The sequence below is a fragment of the Simochromis diagramma genome, unplaced genomic scaffold (assembly GCF_900408965.1).
Source record: "Simochromis diagramma unplaced genomic scaffold, fSimDia1.1 OVJJ01000487.1, whole genome shotgun sequence".
In the NCBI taxonomy this organism is placed as follows: domain Eukaryota; kingdom Metazoa; phylum Chordata; class Actinopteri; order Cichliformes; family Cichlidae; genus Simochromis; species Simochromis diagramma.
In genome coordinates, this window is record NW_024387305.1 from 1,076,722 (window position 1) to 1,094,016 (window position 17,295).

The window sequence follows — 17,295 nt, forward strand, 5'->3', positions numbered from 1 at the left end:
TATAAATTCAGAGATATAATCTGTGTATGTTTACTTATAATGACAACTGATTGAATGGGTAATGGACGTTTATTTCCTGAACTGGTTGATTTGGAGGTTGACTGACCCTGGCCCTGCTTGACCACTCCTACAGGTGCTAAAAAAAGACAGTCAGGAGTTTGTGGCGCGGAGTTACTGGGACGTTTTGAGGCGAAGCGCCAGTCAAGTCCTCTTTTCTGACCTGGCGGAGGTACACATACCCAACCGTCCTCTGTTCCTTCACCCCTGCATTCATTATCCTTCACTTTTTCCCTCATTCTTCAGCACCAGATAGTTCACATAGAGGATCCAAATACCCCCACACGTTCACAAGAAATATGTTCCATCAAGCTGGCCAGAATCAAACTTGAAATCCTATATACTATATAATACTTTTCCCTGAGAATAAAAGCTTTACTTGAAACACACACCACAGTTATTCTCCAATCTTCAGAGAAGTCATGTGTTATTGGTTGAAGTGCAAATGCACCAAAAAAGTTACTTTGAATCTTCACTTTAATATAGTCATTTTGGGATTATTGCAAAAGCTTTGGTCGTTCTAACTTTTATTCTGGTTTGGCTTGATAGTGATGATACGTTTCCTTGCTTTCTTTCTTTGTTTCCTAGATGTTAGAACAGAAATATCTCATCATTCTTCCCAGCGTTCCTTCCTTTGTCCCACAGCATTCTTCTTTGTTTTTGTTTCTAAAAATAGTAATAATTTAAGCTTAGACTAGTGTAGAAATCATCACTGGGGTTTTTTTTCAGTGTGAAATCATGTTTGTTTGGATGAGCTCTAAAAGAAACATTTAAAATCGGCATTCAAGCTCCAATGTTTACCTTTAATTTGTGAGAAAATATCTTTTTCTACTCGACACACTGTGGATTTGAATGAAATAATGTGAGCAACCTCCAAATGTTTCCTGTTTTGCTCCATCCTAAGTCATTTCACTCTGTCTGTGAAGATATTTATTTACTTTTGGATTATGAATATTTTGAAAGACTTTAGCCTTTGTTGTTGATCGGTACTGATCCATTAAATGACAAAGATTTTAATGTCCTTTTTTTAATAACTTGTCTTTTTTTCACCTTCTTTCTGTCTTCATTCTGCTTCATATGTGTATCTGTGCCTTGTTATCTGTGCCGTGTTGTGACTAGTGGCGTAGCTTTGGTGTCAGATCATTCCCACGTTGCGCCACAAGTGTTTAACAAGGATAAGACGGTTGACTGCAGAGCACATACAAAAGCTTTGTCTCTTTATCACTACAAACTTAAATTCACGCAGTAGAATTCATGAGGAGTTACAGGACAACATCTTACTTTTAAACTATGATTTACACAAAAGGTTAACATTTGGAAAAAAAAACAACCTGTAAAATCCCTGGGATCAAAATTAAAACCAGATGGTGAGCTGAACTAATCGGAACTAGCAGGCATCCAACCTCATCCTTATTGTTTTAATGCACTATTCCAAGCTAGGAAAAGGCGATGATAGAATAATTGCTGAGACATTACCTCAGAAGCTTTTATGCTCTTTGGATCCCAGAATATCTGTTCATCAAACTGATACTTCTTAACATATTTCATGACTGGTGGTTTAACAAATGAGCTGTCTCAATAAATCAAAGTCAGTGTTTCCAGTTATTTCTACAATTGCAGCTTAAAGTGTCTTCCTGATAGTACTTTCTGAAGACTGGTAATCATTAGTAACAGCTAAAATAGTGCTAACAGACTAGCTCACTAATGACAGGTTGTCTGCTGTGTTGGCAGCGGAAGCTGAGGTTGAGGTAATGACAGTGAAACATAATGGGGCTGACCTTGTATTTACACCGTGCAGCCTTTCATCTGCCGGGATGTCAGACGGACAGAGCAGGAAAATCAGACATGGGGGGAAAAGAGTAAGGATTTTTTTTAATGGAGGGATATATTAAACATAAAAGGGATTAGCAATGATTTAGGATTAAATTAAGTAAGAAAAAAATGTGAAACAGTGAAATGACAAACAAGATGACAGCCAGGCAAAAGATGTAATTCAAAGAAATGTAACATATCTTTAAGGACGCGATATCAGATAAGTGGAAAACATGAGGGTGAAGAACACGCGAAGGAGATAAAATCAGAGTAAACAAATGGGTGAAAAAGGCCAAAGGAAGATGACACAGGTCAGCAGGCAGAACAAATGTTCAGGAACAAAGTGAGTGAGAAGAAAAGAAGTTCGGGAAGTACATTTGGGTGAAAAGAAAGAACCAGGTTGTATTTAGAGAAAGATGTGTTTACTCAACAGATTAGTCACCATTATACCTCTTTCCTTTTGTCTGGAGAAGGAGGGACTGACTGACAGGTAGAAAAGGAGGGAGTGTAGGACAGAGCAAATCACCTCTCTGTTTGTCAGGTGAAGGAGGTACTGACGGGTAGTGTGAGGTGAAAGGAAATCAGCGTAATCAGAGCAGGGGGTGGGATAAGATTAAAGGTATGATAAGAGATGTGAAGAAGAAGAAAGAAAGAAAATGTGGGAGATAAAAGTCATTGCAAGAAAATTGAATAAGCCATGAAACGGAAAGGGGGGGTTGGCTGTTTTTCCCCCTGGAAGGTGTGACTGACTGACAGTCTGACTGACTTGACTAAAGACCCACAATGAGCTCTTCCTCCGGAGTATTACTCACAGATGGGGAGGGTGAGGAACAGCGTTTAGCGTTTACATCAGTAATTACTGTTTTTACCCTCAGCTTCGTGATCAAAGACTGCACAAGCTCACAGATAAACACACAGATGGACAAATAGACACATGCATGCACCAGGTGTTGGCTCGTGCCTTGTGGGCGTGGTAACGATTACGTTGTCACGGGGATGATGAGCTCACACTAGTACCGCCACACTTCCAGGAATGATAAGCTTGTTATGATCCGTTTGGCATTACATCGACAAGTTGGTAGACTGATCTGGATTCTTGAAAGCCTTTGCTATGACAAAGTTATTGCACATCACAATGACAAAATTCTTTTGGTTAGACACGTAAGAAAAAATAGCTCTAGAATTTGTAAGGGAGGTAGGCTCATTGTGATTATGGACTAATTAAAAGGTGGCTGTAGCCTCTGCGCCATTGCTAATTTATTAGCCAACTTATGTTTTTAAAGCTGAACACTTTGATCGTTGTCATCTAATCTTTTTGAAAAACAGACATTACAGGTGTTACAATTTGACTGCGACACCAAAAGATACCAAATGGAGAAAGATACCAAAGGCACAACTTGCTTTATCATCCTTATGGACACTATTTGCAGCTGTACTTTAGAAGATGAGCATCTTATTGTGTTCAGTAAGAATCGAAGCTAGCAAATAATCCATTGAATTTATCCAGAAAGGGGAATCGAGGGCCATTTACCCATAGATGTCTACACTTTTTGATTTTTTAACAACCAAAGAAGTCGCCCCGTGCTGGCTGGTAGAAGAGATTACACTTAAAGAGACTTGAACATATAAGATGTATTGGCTAAAATAAACTTCTTTATAGTCTGTGGTCATGGTGAGGGTACACATTATTGATGATCTAGCATCAAACAACATTATAAGACAGCATCCAGTGAAAAATAGGTTACCATGGACTAAACATAAATAATCAAAACTTTAGATCAAATTGTTTCAGTGCTACTACTTTCAATTTCAAAATATCTGACTGCAACTTTATTATTACTTTGGTCTAGCTTATTTTTTAGCAGCATCGGGAGCTTCTTTTGTGAAAAAGCTTAGTTAAAGTTAATGGAGGAATTGGTAGTGACCAAAGTAGTGATCAAAAATCTCTTAATGTAGCTTTAATAATTAATTTTTAACCACATGTTCTATTTTTAACAAAGCTCAGATAACTGGTGTTATATCCTACACCCACAGTGTACAATCAATCTAAGTAATCTAAGTAATTTCCCTTGCTAGTTTGTACACTTCAGTAAATATCACTCCAACCATAGTGTATTCCACTCATTTGCAGGCTTTACTTCCTGTAGCTGTGGATCCATCCTTTTTCAAAATATATCTTGAAGACTCCTGAAATACATTTAGTACAAGTCTTTGTGCAACAGCTGATAACTCACTGCAGTGGTGAATAGACACCCACCAGATACATAAACTCCTCAGTCACAATAGTTTTGAATAAAGATAATGCGAAATGATTTCCTTGTTTTGAGTTCAAAACAACAAAACAGAATTAAGGGAACTCCACGTGGGAGGGAAGAGAGGCAGAGACACACCACCTGGATACTGTCTAGATGTATGAACAGCTCATGTGTCATAAAGACATCAGTAATGCGTCAGTTCAGAGATAAAAGAGCAAAACAAATTTTGTCCTGTTTGTCCGTAATCAGAGACTTAATGAAAAGAACGTCTAGTAAATGAGACACAGAAAACTTAGACACAGCAATGATAAGTCTGTAATTGTTTCAGTTTGTCTTGTGTTTACACAAAGGAAATCTTCCTTTGTCCCTAATCAAAGACTGAAAGACCAGACTCTTAAGTGAATCAGCAACAGACCAAAAGCTAAGTGTGGTCTTACTACAGTGTTTACTTTTAATGCTTGTTTCTCACAAGACATTTTTATTGTGTGAGTTACCAGTGTGGTTCCAGTTTAATCTACCATACATTTAAGAATTTTACTGCCTTGAACATCTGCATCTTCCTGCAGCTTATTGTTAATATTGTGCATTGAAGACCAAAAGAATCTGTAATTGAAACACGATTTACTTTAACCAGTAGAGTTTTTAGTTGTTTTTATTAATTCATACATAACAACAATTTAATAAAAGCCTAAAATGTAGCCCGGTAAATGCTCAGCAAAATTCTAATGACTTTTGTCACATTTTTTTCATTCTTATCCGTGGGGATGGTTTCCTCTCTATCAGAAAGACTGCAGCTCACTTACAGACATTTCTGACTGACTGAATGAACATTCACTGTGTGACACCAAACAATCACAAAAAAAGACCTCTTGATATTTTGTCCCTTAAATAAACGTGTGATCTTGTTTCACATTTTCTTCTTGTCCCACACTGGATTTTAGGATTTTACTCTTGAGGTAGAACCACGAATGGCATCGTGGTGATGATGATATTTATGATGATGACTGAAATGCCATAAATGCTCCTTCTTAGAAGGACATGAGATTTTATTTAATCTTATGTCTGCGCATGGTGAAAGATTGGAAATGAAGTTTGGCTGGGTGGGGCATGACAGGTCAATAGAGAGAAGATGTGTATTTGAATTCCTCTCTTTTTTGTCCTAATGCTGCCTGATTCATTTCTGGAACTGCTCAAAAGTCACCTTTTTCTGAAAGATACAAGTATGTTACTGTGTATGAACAGAAAATAGTGAACTAAATACTTAGATTAAGTTTCTGCAAAGGCTTAAAATCCTAATCGTGTCACCTTGCTTTAAACAAGGTGTTTAAAGCAGATTAAAGCTAGAGCAAGCAGTCGAAACAACCCAAAGCTCATTGAATGGATTTTAAATGACCTGGGTCACAGAGTCAACACACACTCAAGGGAGACTAGAAGGATATGCAACCAAACACATCTGATGACGGAAAAAGGTGGAATCGGCTCACAAAATCTCTGCACTTGTGCTTATGTGGTTTTTGTTTAGTGTTGCTTTTGGTGACTTGAGGTTCTGTTTAGGTGTGTCAATGTGGCATTTGCGAAGAAATGCATGGGATGTGTCTTTGTCATGTATTTGTCTGTGTTGCACTTAGTTGCTCTTCCACAAGTCTTCTTTTCCTTTCATGTCTTCTGCTTACCTCGTCTGTTTCTCTGTCCTTAATGAACTCCACCTGTTTAAAGTGTTGTCTTCCTTCCTCCTGCATTCTTGTTCACCTCCACCGTTACCTTCACACTGGCTCTGTGAATGTAGGCATGACTTATGATCTTACCGCCTTCTCTTTATTTGGGCTGATACTTGAGTACTCCTTAACATTGTATCAGTCTGTGTTTCACGCTGCTACAGCATCACTACTCACCAGTCTAGACTGCATAGAGAATGATTTCTTCAATAGATATAATCTGACTTCCCTTCTTTACTTACCTGCTTTACTTCAGTTTGCTTGTAAATTTTTATTTGGCTCTTCTGACTGTTTTTCACATCATATTATGCTTCCTAGACTGGTAAGTTTGATTTCATGATGGCTGTTGACTGTTTGTCTGAGCTGATGACTGTGACTGAAATTTGTGATGTCATTTGTAATGTAATTTGTAATGCTCATCCAGTGCACGTTTTGCACACGTGCAATAGAACCCTGCTTCCTGCTAATCTGGCACAGCGGTGGCCATGTTGGTCTAATGATGGACTCGTCCTTCTCCACCCATGACGCTTGAGGTTTGTCATTTAGTCACTGATCGTCTCTCGTATCACTCTCTCTCTCTCTTTGATAGCGAGCAGATGATAGCATCACAATTGACACCACACTACTGGTCCATTTCTTTGGGAAGAAGGGGAAGGCAGAGCTTACCTTTGATGACTTCTACAGGTACTAGAGCAGAAAGAGTGCTAACGCTAACAGTATTAACCACATGGCAGAATGGATGATTTATAGAACAGTTCTCTTTTTGTCTTTTTTACTGTCCTTTCTTTCTGTTTTCAGATTTATGGATAACCTCCAGACAGAGGTGTTGGAAATTGAGTTCCTGACTTACTCTAAAGGTATGACGACTATCAGTGAAGAAGACTTTGCCAAAATCCTGCTGAGATTCACAAACGTGGAAAACATTAGTGCCTATCTGGAAAATGTCCGCCAGTGTATACCTGATGAAAAGGTACAGTATACATGTGCGCACAGTTATTTACTGGACAATTCATTGATCAGTAATGAAATAATAATGAAATTCTTCCTTCCTGTATGGGAGCTTCTACCTTCTAGACATCTAGAGTACCTGTAATTTCAAACTGTTGTCTCTGCCTGAGGCTGTTGTGGCTTTCCACACTTGAGCGCTCAATTGCTTCACTACATGTCACACACAAAAACACACATTTCACTACACTTTCAGTTGCATCTATCTATCTATCTATCTATCTATCTATCTATCTATCTATCTATCTATCTATCTATCTATCTATCTATCTATCTATCTATCTATCTATCTATCTATCTATCATGCTGTGCTATCTAGCTAGACTTTGGCATGTAGTCCTTATGCAACCCGTCTCTATTTCTGTCCCTCCCTTCTTTCCTTTTCATGCTGTGGAAGAAGCAGGAGGTTGGTCTCTGCCTCGTATAATTCACAACCTGCAGTTACAATCTGTCAGTCTATCCTGCTATTAAGTTAATTTGCCACCTTCTCTTTTTTTCTTCATATAAGCAATGTCAAGGTTAAGATACACAGCAAGCTGTTGTATTTTAATCTACATTTCATCATGTAATTAAAAAAAAAAACCATTTATTTATTTGATTAATAATATTTTATCTTCTGAATTATGCATCTGTTATAGGGTTACAGCAAGTTCACAGCAAAGAGCATGAGGTGCACCTCACAACCATTTGCTCAGATGGACTTTGGTTATTCATGATATGAAATACACAATATCCTTTATATCCTTTGTTAGTGCTGGGTGAATGCTCAATGTATGAACACATGCCATCCCAACAATTAGACTGTGCATTCCAATTGGTTTTCACTTTATGCTACTTTACGGAGATGAAACACTGCAATGTGTTTTACTGTTTTTTTCAACTGCTTTGGTATATTTCTCCAAACATATCTGAAGGTCACAGAAGCTGAAAAAAAATGCATTTCCTGAAACAGCTCATGCATGCAGAAAAACACTATAGTTAACCTGCACAATTCATGTGTCTCTGACACTGAGTGCCAACAATACAAGGCTAATATTTTTTCCAAGGATTAGTGACAACTACAGCATGTCCTAGTGAATCTATTCACATGCTGATTTCAGGGACTCAGTGTTTTACATTCTACTTTGTAAAGCAAAAGAGCGCCTATACATTTGCATAGCACGTAAGGAAAAACTGACTGACAACACAGCACTATACAATGAACAGAATAAAACTGAAAATCTTTTGTAGTAGAAAGAATCATCTGATCCTCTGCTGAATTTGTTTGTCTGTTTTCTCACAATTAGAGAATTGAAGAGTCTCTCATTTTTATGGTAGTTCCATTTTAATGGGCAGAGACAGAAAAAACACATAAGATCTCTTACACTCACTGTTGGGGAGTAACGGAATACATGTACCGCCGTTACGTATTTAAAATACAAAATATGAGCAACTGTATTCTGTTACAGTTACCGTTTAAAAAGGTGGTATTTAGAATACAGTTACTTTGCTGAAATAAAAGGATTACACGGTGGTATTTTCCTGTTTCATATGTTCGGCTATGCCCTCTCTATTTTTGGTTTCCACGCCCCAAACAAAACACGCATTAAGAGGCTCTAATGCCTGCGTCTCAATCTCGCGGCCCATGTCACCTCTACTTGCAGCCCGCATAATGACGTGAAGAAATATTTTAAAAAATTATTCACAAAAATGATTTAATATGAAGGCAATAGGCAGAGTGTTACAGGCATAGCCCTAAAGAATGTAGCCTCATGGGCAGTGTAGTCCGTGCTGCAGGGAGAATGAACTGCCATACCCTTATGTGTCTGTGAGCGCGAGGAGCGAGTAAAAGGAAAAGTACGAGTTGTCACCGAGCAGAAACGGGAGCTGGAAGCATGTAAATATAATAATAACCACTGCAGCCAAAAAGAGTGCCTGATGAGCCCAGTTGTAAGTAAGCTATTAAGACTCGGCTGTACACTTTTTTCGTGTTTTTCTCCAAAACAATAAGTTCCGTTGGAGCAGCCTTTCAATGCACAGCAAACAACCAAGTAAAGCTAGTTTTCGGCTACGAGCCCGACACGAACCTGACGTATTAGCCAGAGGTCCCTTTACTACGGTTCAGAGCCGCGGACCTGTTTTATATACGCGCGGAATAGTTTTCTATACGAGATCGCTGCAAAAAGTGTAGCCTTACCTAACGTCAACCTGCTGTTACTCATTTTATATTAAGATTTAAACATCTGATTGGTATTGGTATGGCAAATAACCTTCAGTAAAAGTAATAAATCACACAGCAATAGTACATTCATGTAGTTGTAAAAAAGCATGATAATATAATAGGTAATCCAAAGTATTCAGAATACGTTACTCTCATTGTGTAACGTAACGGAATACGTTACAAAATACATTTTGGGGCATGTATTCTGTAATCTGTAGTGGAATACATTTTAAAAGTAACCTTCCCAACACTGCTTACACTTACTCTTATTACTTACACTACTGACCTAAACATGTGGACAATTAACTGGACTATTCTGCATGTGATGAGTCAACACAACATTTTATACAGTAAAAAATAAACAGAGTTTTTTATTCCAAAAAGAATCAATAAGTGTTCTGCTTAGTGATTTGCCAAATTGTATTGAAACATTTGAAAATGCCACTGTATAGAGAGCAGCTCTTTCTGAATAACAAAATGCTGTAAAAGATTTCTCATATGAACTTTAACTGTAATTTGAGAATAAAGCCAAAGCCACTGAGGAAAACGAAAAATTTTCCACATCATGCACACATACGATGGTTAACCCCATGAATGACTTCTTACGTCCTTCATGAGGCCATGTCATGGAATCGCTTGAATAATCATTTAGCTTTTTAATTTTTCAGACAGATGACTAGATGCACTTTGAGGAATGCTGTTTGCACGCCACTTAAATGCACCTTCACAGTCTCGCTCAAACGATATTTGTCATTTCCAAGCTTCTTTCTGTCCAGTACCTCTCCCTGCAGTTGTTTTGTTAACTGTTTCTACTTGTGTTTCAGGGAATCACCTTTGATGAGTTCAGATCCTTCTTCCAGTTTCTCAACAACCTTGAAGACTTTGCCATTGCCATGCAGATGTATAACTTTGCTGCACGCTCCATTGGACAAGGTATTAAAACTGTATTGAGCTTGAAATGCGGGCACTGAAGGTCTCTGCTTACACTCACTGATGCTGTGTTTTCTCCTTCAGGTTTTTCACTCAGCTGCACTTAGACAAATGATCAAAGTCATTTTTACTTTCTCCCCTGATAGATGAGTTTGCCAGAGCGGTGTATGTGGCCACAGGGCTCAAGCTGACACGTCACCTTGTAAACACCATCTTCAAGATCTTCGATGTCGATCACGATGACCAGCTCTCCTACAAAGAGTTCATTGGTATCATGAAGGACCGGCTGCACAGGGGAGCCAGGGTAAAGAACTTCCTTCTTTTTGAGAAAAAGTGCACTCAGCTCCAACTGAAAAATCTTTGTTTAGAAAAAGTTTGAAGCACAGCCAGTCACCAGGACACGAAAAAGGAACCACTTTTGAGAAATATACCTCCCTTTGCAGAAAGGTCTGAGGTCAAGTGGGTTCCAGAGCACTTACAAAGAGACAGGTTTCTCATTAAGATTTAGGGGTGTACTCCCACTTGACCAGTTGCCTTATACTCTGCCTGAGTACTGAGCACCCAAAGGCAGCTATAGTTTGGGAGTTCTATGGCCAGATGTAAACTACAGATGAACTGTACATGTGTAGCATGCCTGAGCCCAACTGAACCGCACATGGGCACATGGGCACATACTCCATTAACACAAACAACCTACAGAACCTAAAAGATCTGCTGCTGAACTTCCAGATACCACGAGGCGCCTTCACAGCCTATGACAGCAAAGCGTGTAATAGACACACTGGTCTGCTGTGTCCAGTTCACACTTTACCTCTCTAAAGCGTGAAATGGAGACGCAAGTTGCAACAAGGGGAGAAAATATATGTAAAGCCATAAAGTCCACAGTGACCAAGAAATGTATAAAGTACATTCTAAGCTCCCACTATGCCAGAAATTATTAAGCTAGGTGGCTAATTTGTATTTGCTCATGAATGCATTAGTAATGTCTCTTTAAATGCTTTACTTTGATTATTTTCATGTTGGCCTGAAATGAAATATCTCCCTCTACTGGTACTGCAGCTTACTGCAGCTTCTGCATGCGTGTCCATTTCACACTTTGGAGAGGCAAAGTGTGAAATGGACACTGTGGACCGGCGTGTCTATTACACGCTATGCCATGATACCGGGTTGTGTGCACGCCTTGCTTTAGTGGGTCAAAGCTGTTTTGGTGGCACCCAGAGGACCAGAAGAACGGTGTAGTCATAGCATCTGGGTTCTCAAGTATAAACTCTGACATCCAGCATTACCCAAAAACTTGGTCGAGGTGGAGTTACAATTTCAAAGTTAGCCACATAAACAAATTACAGGGATTTAAAACTATAGGATGTGTTATTTTTTGAGCATTTTAGATTCAAAAAAGAAGAGCTGAAATTTAAAACATGGGAGCTTCTTGTTGCCTGTTTCATTATAGAATAACAAATCAGTCTTTACCTTAAATGCAAACTAGCTTTACCTGTGCCAGGATTTAGTGTCACAGAGTAACAAAAAAACAGGAAATCCAAAACTACAATTATTATTGTTATTCAGCTGTTTCTTAAACCTTTTTTGTAGAAGAAGTTCTGCTGGTACAACTAAGCCATCCTTTACTCACGACTGTTTGTGCTCTTCAGTTGCAGTCAGGTAGTTAAGGTAAATCAACAGTTACCCAAAACAAAAGAAAAATGCATTTAACATACACACATGATAACAGGGTTAAAATATTGATGAAAGACTTTTAGTAAGCATCAGGAATGTAACAAAAAAAGCTTAAATGGAAGATAATTTGCAGGCTTGTGGGTTGGAAATCACCTATAAGCAATTTGGTGATGCTGTCAGAAAAGGCCATACTGCCCCCCAGTGGTGGATTTTGATGCAATAACGCTGCTCAGATCCTTTTTTTTCTACAGAGGTTGTCATGTGATAATAAACTTGGCACCACTGTAGGCCTGGATTTTGCACTTTATATGGTCCCGTATGTCCCTTTTGATGCTGTCTTGGCCTCACTGTCTTGGCTTTTTAACAGTGTTCTCTTTTGTCCTTACTTTGCTGATGTACCTCTCTCTTCATCTCCTTTCTAACCCATGCTTTTTTCCCTATTATCATGAATTTACCACACTTATACTTTTGTTTTTCTCACCTTCCATGTGCCCACCACTTTTGCGATTGTTTTCCTGTCTTCCTGCCTCACTCTGGCTGTCTACACACATCTCAGGGCTATAAAGCTGTGGAGCGTGCTACCTCCTTCAGGTCCTGTCTGAAGAAGGAGCTGGCAAGCAGATAAGTATCACTAACAGCTACAGTTCAAGGAGTTTGTTCGTTGTTATTTCTAGAGTTGCAGGTAGTTTCTTGACATGAATTCAGTCTGGATTATGACTTCTTTTGTGTGTCTGATTCACCTGAACTGTTTAGCCTTATTACAATGTATCTACAGAATGGGTTTTCATATAATTCATAGAGTATACTGTACAATATTTTGTGAACCTGTATGTGTAAGAGTAGGAGCAGTAGGTTGCTGAATATCTTCAGTAAGATCTGAGGGCATTTTACTCCACTGTGATGCTTTAAAAAACTGCCACTGTGTCCCAGTAGTTGCCATATTTTAGTTGACTGTACATTTTGAATAAAGTTTAAAGGTAGTGAGTTGTTGAAGTGAACTGCGTCCGATTGCTCTGTGGTTACCAGGTGAAGGGCCGACAGCACACCTCCTTCTCCAGATGTGTTCACTCTGAGGCCCGGAGACAGGTGCACCTGTTGTGGAGGAGGTACAAGGAGCCATAGAGAGTGGACGAAATCTGACGGAGCTTCGACGTTAATTAAATCAGGAGGAGCCAGTATTTGTGGAGCAGTTCTCCTGTCGACCTTCAGACTGTACATATGTGATTACTGCAAGCATGACCGCACAAAGCTGACTGATTCTCTCTGTGATGATAATAAGTGTCATTATTTTTTTCTTTTTTTTTTGTTGCCCTGTTTCCAGTCATCCATCCATCCATTGATCTGATGTCAGTTATCCTGGGTATGATTTACATGTAGTTAAATGTTGATTTGTTACGATAGAAATTTAATGTCTGTTCTAACACGATACCTCCACAATGGTGGGAACTTTGTCATTTTGTTTTTTATAATAAGGAGGAGAACTTTTGTTTAACACTAACACCCTGAAATCTAGAGGCCCAAAAGTTGCTTTCTTTACTTTAATTATTGCATTTATTAAAAACTTGTTTTGTTAGTTCCGCTACAGCACTGCAATCTATAGGAGCACAAGAATCTTTAAATGAGTTCTAGGGGATTAAACTAACATCCATATAAAACTGATAACAGTTATACAATATGAAACCTGCATGTTGCTGAAACTATATAATTAATTGAATATGTTGTGGATCTGTAATGTCCTCAACTCATTTATATTATGTTAAGCAGTAGTTCCATCTAACCCCTTACTTTTTGTTGCACGAACAGTATGACTCAGACTACTGTTGCAGTTAGGAATGCTTTATTATCTTAATACTACAGCAGGTCTTGGTATGAAAAATGTATTTCAATATTTTTTCGGGGTGAATGTTTTTGCCTCTTTCGTGTTTCCTGGTTTCCTAGTATTCATAAGTAGATGCACACATAGGTGCCTTTGATCCACCCCCCTTTTCCAAAGCAATTCACGAGTTTTTGAGCTTTTAATTTCAAATACAAAACTTATGCATTGATGACTACACGTTGTCTTAGCATGACATATGTCTGATAATTGGAACATCAAGTTGAATTGTCTTAATGTATTATAAATTGTTCCGATATTTAAAACGATCATTTAAATGTAACGAGTGCGTTTGTTTAATTAATTTCATGCACGAATAAACTATTTTAAGAAAACACGCGAATTTCTTCTCTGTCCCTGAGCATGCGCAACAAAACAAAACGTTAATAACTGGGGAGTCTCCTGGCTATCTGGCTTTATTTCAAAGCTTTTAAAAATTGAGACTGTTTCTTTAAGACAAAGCGAATGTGCTGCTGGACAACATGCTGGTGAGTAGTTTGTTTCAAAGATGATTAAAAATATTTTATAGAAAGAAAATTGAGATGGAGGCGTGGTGTCTCTGGGTGAAAACATTTATGTTAGCCGATAATTAGCTACAGCCTGTTTAAAATGTAGTTAAAAATACTGTCGACTGAGCCTTTTGTGGCGCACTTTTATTTTAGTTTTCGCCCTTAGTGTGTTGCTTTTAGTTGAAGGTGAAACTATTTCACCTAGCCTTTTCAGTTAAAGTTAGGCGTCTGTGTTGAAGTCATTCGACGCCTAGTGAGTTTTTCTAGGATGTTGTGTACTAAGGTAACGGAGTTCTTTTTATTTTTATTATTTTAAGCAAACATTAACCGAAATATAAATTTTGGCAGTCTTCTAAACATTGAATATCGCGTGACGATTAAACTCTGTTAGCCAATGAAATGCTGCCCTCGTGTGTCGTAACAAGGGTAGCTGCGGTGCTACATGTACAGATTCGACGTCTTATATTACAGAAGAAAAAACAATAGACGTGTCTATTTTTTGTGATTTATGTATCGTTAATATTTTAACCAATTGTTACAAGTTTAAACTTTTTTTTTAATTAAACAAATTGTAATAGTGGTTTCTAAGCGGAACGCTTCCTCTTTGCCAGATTCATGTCAGGAGTATAATAAGCGATGCACCACACAACATTTATTTAAACTTAAAGTTACTGCTGTTTCCATGATCAACGCGTTGTTTCTTTCAATTTTTATGTTATCCACAACTTTATATTTCAGGGAAACAATAAAAATAACGGTTGTTACAGATTTTTGAGTGAAAATAAATAAATTCGTATAGTGATGTATGCGATTGCTTTCGCAAAGCATTGTGGGACTGGAAACTGGATTTTAAAACTTAAATAAACAGCTTTAGCCACACTTTTAGATCTACTTGCATAATCGTAGCTCTGTAAAAGTTATAGTCTACTAACTCCTCGCGGACTGATCGTTTAGGTCATGTTTAACAGTTGACATAAACCGTGAGTGAGAACGGCGTTCCCGAGAATCACTTCTTGCTTCGACCCAGAAGTTCGTTAAGACTATACTTTCAGGGATCATTTCTATAGTTTCTAACTTGAGAAATGTGTTTCTAAAGTGTTTGGTCTCGCTAACCACGATGAAGAGTCGTGATATTCCCTTCTGAGCGTGAAGCGGATAGAGAATAATGATTCAGTTCATACGTTCTCTATCATTGATGACCGGTCTTTACTTCCCCGTGGAGTAATGAGGAAGGGAATATGATCAGAGTGGTTACGAATGGTGTGCAAAAATTAAATATGTTATTAAAGTATCTAATTTTGATAACGTTTATCTATACCCGTGACAAATGTCAAAATAGCAGCATGAGTTTCAGTGAAACAGTTTACCTCATCTCTAGAACAAGTCTTAAGTTAACCCTTCCGTCAAGTCATGTGTACTTAAATTGTGCATAAAAAAGTCCCTCGTGCTTGAGGGACATTTACACAACCTATCTTATTTGTCAGTAAGAGACTGGCCTTTTGAATCTTTTCTGCTTCAACAGAATGTCGCCACTATCACAAAGTCACTTTTGTAACCTTTATTTACACGTCAGGTTCCCTAATAACTTTTATAAAATTGATCTGTTAGTCTGGCCGTTCTCTCTTGTACATATGCTGTCAGTATTGTTAGAGGTATCCAGTGATTGGATGTGCTACATAGTATTATTTGCATAAACACAGTTGATTGGCCAAAACATGGTAACAGGCGGAGCGTATTGAATGTCAAAGAGGAACCCTGAGTGCGGAAGACTTCACAGAAAAGCACATGCAGTTTCCACATGAAAATACACTAAGACTATACTTTCAGGGATCATTTCTATAGTTTCTAACTTGAGGAATGTGTTTCTAAAGTGTTTGGTCTCGCTAACCACGATGATGAGTCGTGATATTCCTTTCTGAGCGTGAAGCGGATAGAGAAAAATGGTTCAGTTCATATGTTCTCTGTCATTGATGACCGGTCTTTACTTCTCCGTGGAGTAATGAGGAAGGGAATATGATCAGAGTGGTTACAATGGGTGCAAAAGAAATCATATAAAGCTATGTTTTCAGCAGAGATGGTTTCCTGTGGCAGCAACAGGCAGTACATACAAGTGTTGTCTTCATTCTTTTTGTTAACACCATTTTGTGAAATAACTGTACAGCCAGTACTTTTAAAATATAAAACAGTGCTTCTTATCATACCCAAGTATCAATAATTATTATCAATACATGATTGTCATGTCATTTTTGAGAGTTTTATGGATTTTTTTCTCACCTACTTTGTATGTAGACTTAGTAGATCCCAATAATCTTTCTTACAGATGTTTCAACACTGCTGCATTTTGTGTAGGAAGAAAAATATATTCCGGCAACAAAACCAAATTTATATAGACAACAGAAAAAACAAACAAACAAAAACATTCCCCCAAAAACAAATTAAGAACAAATTACACAAGGAGGAGGACGAATCCAAGGCCTTCAGCATCGAGCCAGACTAGCTGAATCCGTACTGATAAAAAAAAGAATACCCAGTTCTACTTTAGCACACTCATTACCTGCAGGCCTTACTGAGATATTCAAGTAATAGATTCAGCCCACTGAAACATGTGAAATTATTTTTTTATTGGAAGTTAAAAAAAAATCTCAAACATGAAGTGAGAACAGGTCTGAATCAAACCTTTTTGTCCAGTCATGTGTTTGTTTATTGTACATAGAACAAAAAAAAGCACATTTAAATTCCAGGTCTACAAAAACAATTTCAGAACATGTATGTGTAAAAGATGTGTAGTTATACTTTTTATGTTTAGCTACGCTTACTATACTACAGTTAAAGAATTCATAATAAACATATTCATGATGCACTCACTTCATAAATCATGAGCCAACTTTATAAGTTAAAAATATCAGTAGTCGGGTCAGCTGTGTCTCTCTGTTGTCTAATAATCTGTCTGTATGTGAAGGAACCTGCAAGTTAGCACAGTCTACTTATGTACTCAGATTGCTAAACCACCTTATATTTTTTGTACTTCATGTTTGAGGGACACTTACACAATCTGTCTAATTTGTCAGTGAGTGAGAGGCGGGCCTTTTGAATCTTTTTAGCTTCGACTGAATGTCGCAACCATCACACTTTTGTTTACTTTTATTTACACGTCATGTTCCCTAAAAACTTTTATAAAGTTGATCTGTTAGCCTGGCCGTTCTCTCTTGTATGTTTGCCCCTATTGTTAGAGGTATCCAGTGATTGGATGTGCTACACAGTATTA

The 17,295-nt window shown here is 38.0% G+C and overlaps 2 protein-coding genes and 2 non-coding genes across 13 annotated transcripts in view; all 4 read left to right on the forward strand.

Annotated features, from left to right (window-relative positions):
* The window catches only part of micu3a (mitochondrial calcium uptake family, member 3a), a 37,666-nt gene extending 24,301 nt beyond the window's left edge, over nucleotides 1–13,365 (forward strand). For 2 of the 10 annotated variants that reach the window (XM_040004492.1, XM_040004497.1), the window contains 9 exons: nucleotides 134–229; nucleotides 5,066–5,080; nucleotides 6,429–6,523; nucleotides 6,638–6,809; nucleotides 7,242–7,250; nucleotides 9,869–9,977; nucleotides 10,121–10,278; nucleotides 12,205–12,269; nucleotides 12,672–13,365. In XM_040004492.1, coding sequence (XP_039860426.1) covers nucleotides 134–229; nucleotides 5,066–5,080; nucleotides 6,429–6,523; nucleotides 6,638–6,809; nucleotides 7,242–7,250; nucleotides 9,869–9,977; nucleotides 10,121–10,278; nucleotides 12,205–12,269; nucleotides 12,672–12,678 — 726 coding nt within the window. In that variant the 3' untranslated portion in view covers nucleotides 12,679–13,365. Of the gene's footprint in view, nucleotides 1–133; nucleotides 230–5,065; nucleotides 5,081–6,428; nucleotides 6,524–6,637; nucleotides 6,810–7,241; nucleotides 7,251–9,868; nucleotides 9,978–10,120; nucleotides 10,279–12,204; nucleotides 12,274–12,671 lie in introns of those variants that run through there. The other 8 variants (XM_040004495.1, XM_040004498.1, XM_040004500.1 and 5 more) reach the window with 5 other exon arrangements.
* Nucleotides 13,366–13,505: 140 nt separating this feature from the next.
* vps37a (VPS37A subunit of ESCRT-I) overlaps nucleotides 13,506–17,295 on the forward strand; it is a 31,127-nt gene continuing 27,337 nt past the window's right edge. Inside the window, exon 1 of the mRNA XM_040004502.1 lies at nucleotides 13,506–14,009. Coding sequence (XP_039860436.1) covers nucleotides 14,004–14,009 — 6 coding nt within the window. The 5' untranslated portion in view covers nucleotides 13,506–14,003. The remainder of the gene's footprint in view (nucleotides 14,010–17,295) is intronic.
* LOC120717103 lies at nucleotides 15,067–15,282 on the forward strand. Its single transcript, XR_005692080.1, has one exon. It is a non-coding gene; the product is annotated as a small nucleolar RNA U3 (small nucleolar RNA).
* LOC120717112 lies at nucleotides 15,842–16,057 on the forward strand. Its single transcript, XR_005692088.1, has one exon. It is a non-coding gene; the product is annotated as a small nucleolar RNA U3 (small nucleolar RNA).